Genomic DNA, 9897 nt, shown 5'->3' on the forward strand with positions numbered 1-9897 from the left:
TTTTATGGACATCCTTGACACTGCTGTCTAGATTACCCGTAAATATACAGATATATCCTCAACCTCTGTATAAATGCTGACGCCAGTCTTTCTTTGGTTAATAATTGCATTTGGAAGGAACACTGATAATACGTCCATCTTTACTGTCTTCTTCTTTACTTATCTTTTTCCTTACGGCTTCGCAATCACACTGCACGAGGAATGTCATGATACAAATTCAGAAAGGGAAATCATGTCTTTTAGTCTGAGGCATTTTGGAAATGACTTCAAACATGTCATTATCATTGACATTGGCATGTTGTAAATTTCCATACTGAGAATATGTGGACAACATGTGTCTTTGTAGGCTGAAATGATGTGCACGCAGAATTCTGCAATAAAACAATCTCATTACTCAAGGACTGGGAAAGGTGTGGTTTGATAAGCTATGATCCAAAAATATGCTGCCATTGACTGTAGAACATTTCATTCTTTTCTTTCTGTCAAACAAAGTGACACAAAATTGTAGTTTTTGGAAAATGTTAATGCTTTTGATATGCTTGTTAGCCATTTATGATAATATATGTATCAATAAAATCAAACTGTTTTAGTAAAAAACCCAACATAACATCCCTCATAACTTCACAAAGGCTTCTTCTTTAGTTACTTGTATATTTTATTCCACTACCACAATGTGCCATTTCTTTCACAAACTCATGAGTATCTGACTCATCATTCACAGAGTTGTGATGACACCTCATGTGATGAATTAACCATTAGAGAAAAGGTTGCACCTTTTTCCACTTAATCTTGCTGACATTACATAATACAACACCGACTCTAATGAGCTACTGATATGTGTAGGGTTGGTGCCATAGGTCACAGTAAATACCTCAGTGCCCATTCCGTGGACACCCAGTAGGAGTAAGAGACTCAGAGGAGTACAGTTCGCAGAGAATCACTAACAGCTTCCACTGAGGAGCAGGCACGTGCACACATAGGGCCCTAGGGGTGCTTGAGCCCCTGCCCTTTTTGCCTTGTATGAAAAAGTGCCCTGTGTGTGTGTGTGTGTGTGTGTGTGTGTGTGTGTGTGTGTGTGTGTGTGCTTTCTTTTTTTTATTATCATTAATTCATTCCTGTTAGGGATGTAAAAAAACAAACAGCGGTACAAAAACTCCACAGTATTTTACCGTACCCATTTTCTTGTAATACAGGGTTGTTGTGTGTGTTGAGCCTGCCGCTCCTCCGCTCTGTCACAGAGAGAGAGAGAGAGAGAGAGCAACGTGAACCTGGAGTTATGGTCTAACTAGTCGCAGTCCACTTATTCAATGTGCTTAAATATGGGTAATATTTCAGAAAAACGCTCTATTTTAGTCAATGTGCCAGCTTCTATTTTTGCTGGATGTCCATTTAGCACATAGCAGATCGTGCGGGACAGGAAATCGTGTACGAAATACAAAATGAAACACCAGGTTAACTTTCAAAATGAAATGCACCTTGTTTACGGCGGATCATATTTCCCTCACTACAGGTCTGAAGTACAGGTCCGAGGTTTAGATATAAAGTTTATTGTGACTTTGATAATGTGAATGAACTAACGTTGACAATAATTTGTTGACACAAAAGAAAGAGCAAATTCATATCACTTTCACCTACAGAGGACACACAGCTAAGAAGTTAGCTTTCTATTAGCACTTAATTTTTTAATTTTACATTAATTTCCATATTGTGTAAAGGACCGAAAAAAAAAAATTGGTGTGCATATGGTGCCTTTTTCTGAGTTTGAGCCCTTGCTCCTATATTCATGTGCACGGCCCTGATGAGGAGGTTACTTCAGGACGGTCACACCCTCTCTAAGGGGAATAAATCCAACTGTATATCAAGACAACAGCTACATTTTGCAATTCTGTTTCCAGTGAAGTGTACAAGAAGCCACTATGAAGCTGAAGATACCAAACCCGGGACTGGATGATCGGATCCCCTCTCATGAGGACCTGGAGAGGATGGAGAAGGAGGAAGCAGGAGACAGGCCCAAATGGGACAACAAAGCCCAGTATCTGCTCACCTGTGTGGGGTTCTGCGTAGGACTTGGCAACGTTTGGAGGTTCCCTTACCTGTGTCAAAGCCATGGAGGAGGTAAGCTCTGATTAGAGAGACTGGATGAACTGTTTGAGTTCTTTCAAAAAAGACAAAAGACGAATGCCAGAAAGTGAGCAGTGAATGTGAATTATGTAATACATCTAAATATTTCCTTTACCCCTTTTCAGTAACTTAAGAGGGTATTTCCAAAACTCGGGCAGTCCACTTTTAGTCCAAATAAACCAGGCAGATAACCTCTATAAGTACAGTAGTAGTAACTGAATTTTCATGGTAACGTTTTTTTTAAACACACTGTGAGCCAACTAAGTTTTTTAAAACTCTGTACTTAATGTTTGAAGTAGCAGTAATATTTTACACAGCAGAGATACTGTATTCTTGGTAGAATTCAGTGTTAAACCTGTTTTTGCTTGAGATTAATTTAGCTGTGAAGTGACAGAAATACTTAAAAGTTTGAAATCAATTTAAAATCAATAGATTTACCCCTTGCAAATGTCTGCTAACTGAATTGTTCATTGATTTCAACTTACAAGTGAAAGAAATTAATCACTTTTCAGTTTTTTTCTCACACCTACTGCTATGTACAGTTGAATGTGTCTCTTAATGGTTTATATAGTGGCAAAGTGTAGGTAATAAAACACACACCAGGCTTTTTACAGTTAATAGGTGTCTTTATGTAAGCAGTTTTGTGAATGAAGTTGAGTGCTATTTACTGTCACACACATTAAAGTGAATAACTCACCGCATTGACAATGCATGATGACCATTGAAATGTTGTATTCCCAGGAGCATTTATGATCCCATTCCTTATCCTTCTGGTTTTGGAGGGAATCCCACTGCTGCACCTGGAGTTTGCTATCGGTCAGCGTCTGAGGAAGGGCGCTGTGGGAGTGTGGAGATCAATCCATCCCTGCCTGGCTGGAGTTGGTGGGTGAAAACATGCATATTTGGTTGTGTACTTTTGTTTAAAAGCAATGCCACAATACTAATTGTTGTATTCTGTTACAGGTATCGCATCCATGCTTGTCTCGTTTTTGGTGGGCATGTACTACAACACTATTATGGCTTGGATCATGTGGTACCTCTTCAACTCCTTTCAGGATCCTCTGCCTTGGAGTCAGTGTCCTCTCAATGCTAACAGGACAGGTATTCACAAAGTCAGTTAATATTTGACAAAAAGAGAAGCTTCCATGGGTCATTTTCTTAATGAATCAGATGTTACATAAGACTTGTGTAGTTTACCCTCCCTGCAAATCTAGTAACGCTGCTAAAGCTGTAGTTGTACTTTGTCTTTTTGTTGAGTTAAATGAGAAGATACTACCATCATATCAGTTCAATATATAAAAGGGAACATACAGCATCAGGTTAGCTCATCTAAAGACAGCAAAATAGGAAGACAGCAATGGAAGTACTCAGATAATTTACTTAAGTAAAAGTACCAATACAGCAATGTAAAAACATATGTCATTCGGTACAAGTATCTTGAAATTGTACATAAGTACAGTAGTTGAGTAAATGTACTTCTTGTTTCTTTCCACCACTGGCAAACAGATTTCCTTGCTCAGTCTAAAGTTAATCTAACAGCACACTTTAACTTCAGTATGTGATAATACATTTTTACTTTTGTTATGTGCCCCCACAGGTCTGGTGGAAGAGTGTGCACGGAGCACTACTGTTGACTACTTCTGGTACAGAGATACTCTAAACATTTCAACAGCTATCGATGAGTCTGGAGGTCTGCAGTGGTGGATGGTGCTCTCCCTGGTGGCTGCCTGGACAATGCTCTATGTCTGCTGCATCCGAGGGATTGAGACCACTGGCAAGGTCTGATAGTCAGATTGCACCAGATTAATCAAATGTGGGAGTGCATATAGACTTCTTTATTTTGCTTTTTTCAAACATACAGGCATATCGTTGAATCATACTCTCATTTCTCAGGCTGTGTACATCACCTCCACTCTACCATACTTGGTTCTCACCATCTTTCTGATCAGAGGGTTGACTCTAAAAGGCTCTTTAGAAGGAATCAAGTTCCTTTTCACACCAGATGTAAGTCTACTGTAACCAACATTTGTCAGTTAAATTGATATCATGCAAAACTGGTTAAAGGGATAGTTTAATTTCTTTAATTTTAGAAAAAGATGATTCTTGCAGACAATTAAATCATCAGATATCTACCAATGTCATGTCTGTTTAGTAAATATAAGGCTACAGGTAGCAGCCAGTTATCTTAGCTTAGCATAACACTGGAACTAATGAAGCTGTAAAATGAAGCTGTATTTAGAAAAAGAAGAGATAGCCATCATGCAAGACAAATAACATTTATCTACAATAAACTTTTATCACAAGACTGCTAACAGCTCATAATCAAAGTTCAAACACTGGGCAGCTAATAGATTATGCATTAAAACAAGATTCACATGTGACTCAACAATACATTTGAGACCAATCAGACATGATATTCAGATAATGACTTTAAATAACAATTCAATTTAGCAATAAATCTATCACCCTTTTTTTCAGGATTATTACATAATAGTCCTCCTCTGGGCTTTATTGCATGCCCTTCAAGATAAGACATCAGATATATCAAAACTATAATCCTGGTGTACAGTAACATCACTCATTAATCATTAACAATGTTCAGAACAGTAGGAGATTGCGCTAACTGTCAGTTTCAAAGAGCAGCAAGTAATTTAGACCCACTTTTATGAGTAAAAAAATCTTTTGATTCCCTTACAGGTGAATGAGTTAATGAATCCATCTACCTGGTTAGATGCTGGCGCTCAGGTGTTCTACTCCTTCTCTTTGGCTTTTGGAGGTCTCATTTCCTTCTCTAGTTATAACTCTATTCAGTGAGTAACTACCACATCAGTACTGTCATAGAGGAGCTCTCAGTTTAACATTTCCCCTTATTTGACGTACATTTTTATGTTTTTTCTTATAGCAACAACTGTGAGCAGGATGCCGTTCTCATCTCCATCATCAATGGCTGCACCTCAGTGTACTCTGCAACGGTTATCTACTCAATTATTGGCTTCAGGGCCACACAAAACTATGACGACTGCGTTGCAGAGTGAGTTTCAGATTGGAGATTTTGATGGGCAAACTCAAAAAGGTGAATGTGTAATTCAGTGATATGAGGCTGAAGTTGTCTCTATGGATTTTTGCAGCAACATCTTGAAGCTGACAAATGCCTTCAACTATCCTGAAAATGGCATCACGGATAGCACCTACAATGAGATCCTTACACAGCTCAACCAGACAAGTCCAGATATCATTAGCGGATTGCATCTAGAAACCTGTGACATTCAGACTTTCCTCAGTCAGGTTAGTAAAGAACATTTGGATATATTGCCAGTGGTTTTAATCAATCTATAATCTACAATGTATCTATTTTTAGTCTCAACAAAATGACGTAAAGTGTTGAAGGCTGATAAATTTGGTGTTTACTCCTTCAGGGTGTAGAGGGAACAGGTCTGGCCTTCATCGTGTTCACAGAGGCCATCATTAAGATGCCCGTTTCCCCTCTCTGGGCTGTCCTTTTCTTCGTCATGCTGTTCTGCCTGGGCCTCTCAACTATGTTTGGGAACATCGAGGGAGTAGTTGTTCCATTGCAGGACCTTAATGTGTTGCCTAAAACGTGGCCCAAAGAGGTTTTCTGTGGTAATTACTTCTATTTCCTTTTGATATTAAAATCATTTTTATGTTGAACTAGAAAAATGGATCTGGAGATTTTAGTGTAATTGTTTTTTTTTCTTCTGTGTTTCAGGTCTGACATGCTTAATCTCATTTGCCCTTGGGCTCATATTTGCCACGCGTTCTGGAAACTACTGGTTAGCTCTTTTTGACAACTTTGCCGGCTCTATCCCTCTTCTGATCATCGCATTCTGTGAAATGGTCTCTGTTATCTACATCTATGGTGTAGATAGGTGAGTATCGCAGAAATGACTCATTGGTGGCAGTTCAGTAATTAAATAATAAATAAATAATAAAGTAATAGCTCTTTTTTCAATATTAAAGGCTGGTGTATGGTAGGTGGCTCAACACTTTCAAGTCAACTGTTGCTTGACAGAAATGATCTATTCTCAACAGTCGCACACCTGGTGAATTTTAGTGTGTCATTGACACTGTCATATTTTATTGCGCAATATCATTGGGTAGTGTTAACATCACCATGGAGACTGTAGTTTTCACTTCCTAATTGATATTTTGGTCTGTAACTTCTGTAACTAGTGTCCTTCAATTAGTTCTGATGATACATTGATGATATAACTAAACAAGCTGGGTGGAAGATGGCATCTGGTTACCATGGCGATGACTGAACCCTGTTGTATTAATAGCATAATTTGCCTAAATTGAATATTTTCTTTTTTTTTATCAGCACTTATCAAAACTGTAGAGCAATCTATCATGAATCAGCCTTTTGTGGTGTGGTTGTGGAGATGGCAGCATCAGTTAGTATATTTGGTCTGGACAGAAATATCTCAACAAATAATAGATGGATTGGCACTAATTTTTAACAGACAATCATAGAAACTACATGATGAATCCTAGTCACTTTACTGTAATACTGTCATAATTTGTTGTGAGCATGTTAACATTGTGATGTTAGCATTTAGCTCAAAGTACCAATGTAGCTAAGTGCAGCTTCACAGAGCCAGTATTAATAAAAATATGGTTTGCTCAGTAATAAATAATTATGAATAAAACTAGAAATTTCCAAGGAAATTTTGAGTGTCACGGGGCTGCTGCCGGGACGAGTACACGATTTATTTCCAGTGTTCAAAAGCCACCCTGATCATTTTCTGGTTTCGAGTATTAAGTACATCTTACTAGTCAGTATCAAGTGTAATGTACTTTATTCTCAACTTAACCTTCCTGAAAATATTAAAGGTTGAATATGTAGAATATTCATTAAAAGCTATATATATATTAAAATAATACACCCACGGGGTGTTTTGAGGGGTACAGAATGAAAGTAGTTGCTTTTCCATAAAAAAATGTTTTAGTCTGAATTAATATTTTTAACATTTTTTGACGTGTTCTAGAATGACGTTCTGTGTACATTGTACCAGCCAAATAGCGGCCGGAATTGCGGGTTGCCAGAGTTGTCTGTTGTTGAGGCTGATCGATTGACTCACTCGGCAACCAACCTGGCAACCCGACTGCTGGAATTATTTTTGGTTGTTGCGACTATGATCTCGAGACACTATATGGCGTTGTTCTGCTTATTCTCCATATTCAACCTTTAAGTAAATGTTAATCATATTTTAGCATAAATAATATTTATTTAAACTAATTAAGTAAGCTTCATTTTTTCACAGACAGGAACATCACTGTTATGAAATTATTAAGAACATCTTATTATTAAGACAGTAGATTTTATTATACTTTTTTATTTTAAATTACTTATATATTATATTATGTACATTTTGTTCATCTTCTATTGATAAATATTGAATCTTTTTATACACCACAAACCATACAACTACAATACAAAACAATACAATACAAAAAAAATATTTATTTTGTCCACAGTAAACATTAATTAATCACTCCATTCAAATGAATTAGCTCAAGTTAACTGGCAAAACAGACAGACAGGAATTAGCCAATCACAAAAAGGTAGGTCAGTTTCTGCCCAGCGACAGGTTGCTAAGGGCAGCTAAAGCTACGGCGATGTCTGAGAATCCGCTTGGAAATTCTCAAAATGCCCCCAGAATTTGGCTTCTGACAAGGTCCCGAACAATTGCAAACTGTGAGAAAACCATAACTCCTGTCCAAAAAAACGAAAACACCATGAGAGACACAGAAGCCGGCAGATTCTGACAATGTTTAATTTATTCAGATATTCCTTAAAATGAACGAGTAAGCTCAGTGCGAATAAAAGATTGAGAGTCTTTTGAAAAAAAAAAGACAATTACATTAGGGTCAATGGGGAGCGAGACAGGTATTGCCGCCGGTCTCGAATCCCAACACCTATGTCTACATTTTGACAAAAAAATGTTATCTAATTTTTACGGTTTGGCCGTGAGCTTGAGTTAAAAATAAAAATTAAGGTTATTTTTTACTGCTTCTCGCACTCAAGCTAACCGACGCTTCCACTCTAACTTTGACAAAAAAGTGATTTCCACTCCTCGTTTGACTGCTCATAGTTTGAATAGTTTACATGTTATGTAACAACTGTTTGGTATTTTTCGAGAGAGCACAAGTTTTCCTCCGTTTTAAAGTTTGAATTACATTTTTACGTGCAGGTATGAGAGAGCTAGGTGAAAAAAGGTGAAATTTTGGGGGGTTTTCCAAGAATTCCCATTCATTTCCAATGGAGAAATCTCCCGGGTTTTTTGGGAATAACACTGGGAAAAATTGGAATTTCAACAGCAAAATCATCATGTCATGGCATCTCTTTCCCGATCGAGCCGCACGTTTTGATGTATATATTGTCGGGTTTTTCTCAAAGTTGCGAGAGGAGTTACGCGCCGAAATTTGGCGGAAGAAGAATAATAAGTATGGAGAATATTAATAGATGCCTCGGGGCAAAGCCTCTCCAGCTTTACTCCTGCAGCTTTACTGCTTTACTGCTCAGAGCTGCACACCCGTGGCACTGTGCAAAATATTGCATAATGTAATGTTTTACACAGATTAACATAGGACATAGGGTGAGGTTAGTCTTAAGAAATAAAGAGTGCTCATTTTCACATGGCTAAAAGAGTCCAGTGTATGATCAACACATTGACTCACACATAGTAACAGCGATACAGGCTGCTTTATTTACTACTATTTACTCTGACTAATAAAAGGACAAGGTCGGCTTTTATGGATGCTTTCATACACAGTCAGCGGACACTAAGTCTCCCTCTTATTGCTTCCACACAGGTTTAACAAGGATATTGAGTTTATGATTGGCCACAAGCCCAATCTTTTCTGGCAGGTGACATGGAGGGTGATTAGTCCACTCATTATGGCGGTCATCTTGATTTTCTACTTTGTAACCCAAGTCACAAAGACTCTCACCTATCTGGTGTGGGACCAGGAGGCGGTAAGTGTGTTCATTACTTTGAAAGTAAAGCTTTAATTTGGTGGAGATGCTGGAGGTAATAATAGCAATGTAATGATGTATGTTGCTTTTGCTCATTACTGATAACACATCTAGTATTTCATACATTGATGTTCACGTGATCATAATGTTATCCTTTACTCTGGCCATAGGAGAACTTCCCCACCCTCGAACCACGTCCATATCCTTCCTTTGTCTATGCTATCATTTTCATCCTGGCTGGAATTCCAAGTTTATCCATCCCAGTGTTCGCCCTCTTCAAATTCATCCAGACAAAATGCTGCAAGCAGGACTATACTGAAGACAGTGTGAAATCCATCTCCGCCAAAATACAAATGAGCGACAAAGAGAAGTTTTAGATAATTTTGATTATTTAATTACAAGTTGAGTAAATGCGGACATTTTATTTGTTGTTTGTATATTATGCTTATTACTTTTTCCTCCTCAGATACCCTGGACACTGTTTTAAGGGCACACTATGACTTCTATATGTGAAATGTAGAAGTCATTTTTTAAGTATTTAATGTAAGCTACTGTAGATTTGGAGAAGAAAGTAAATGATGTTGCTTTTCATACAATTGTAATATTTGTTTCACATTGTGTTTCACATGTTATTGTATGTTGTGCATTAATGAAGTTGTCTGGGGATTACATTTATTCATTTTCTTGCACAAGGTTGGATGAAAAGATCAATGTCAATGGTAAATATATGGGAAGAAACTAACCGCTGCTGGATGTCGCTTCATATTAATTCTCAACAC

General features: G+C 37.7%; 1 protein-coding gene across 1 annotated transcript; it reads left to right on the forward strand.

Moving 5' to 3' along the window:
* The first annotated feature begins 1916 nt into the window (after positions 1 to 1916).
* On the forward strand, positions 1917 to 9495 carry LOC128373807 (sodium-dependent neutral amino acid transporter B(0)AT1-like). Its single transcript, XM_053334004.1, has 12 exons — positions 1917 to 2115; positions 2863 to 3003; positions 3085 to 3222; positions 3719 to 3900; positions 4015 to 4125; positions 4819 to 4931; positions 5024 to 5152; positions 5250 to 5406; positions 5538 to 5742; positions 5849 to 6008; positions 8956 to 9118; positions 9289 to 9495. Exons 1-12 carry the CDS (start codon positions 1917 to 1919, stop codon positions 9493 to 9495), a joined length of 1905 nt encoding a protein of 634 aa, XP_053189979.1.
* The last annotated feature ends 402 nt before the right edge of the window (positions 9496 to 9897 follow it).

Source organism: Scomber japonicus, chromosome 15 (assembly GCF_027409825.1).
Source record: "Scomber japonicus isolate fScoJap1 chromosome 15, fScoJap1.pri, whole genome shotgun sequence".
In the NCBI taxonomy this organism is placed as follows: Eukaryota; Metazoa; Chordata; class Actinopteri; order Scombriformes; family Scombridae; genus Scomber; species Scomber japonicus.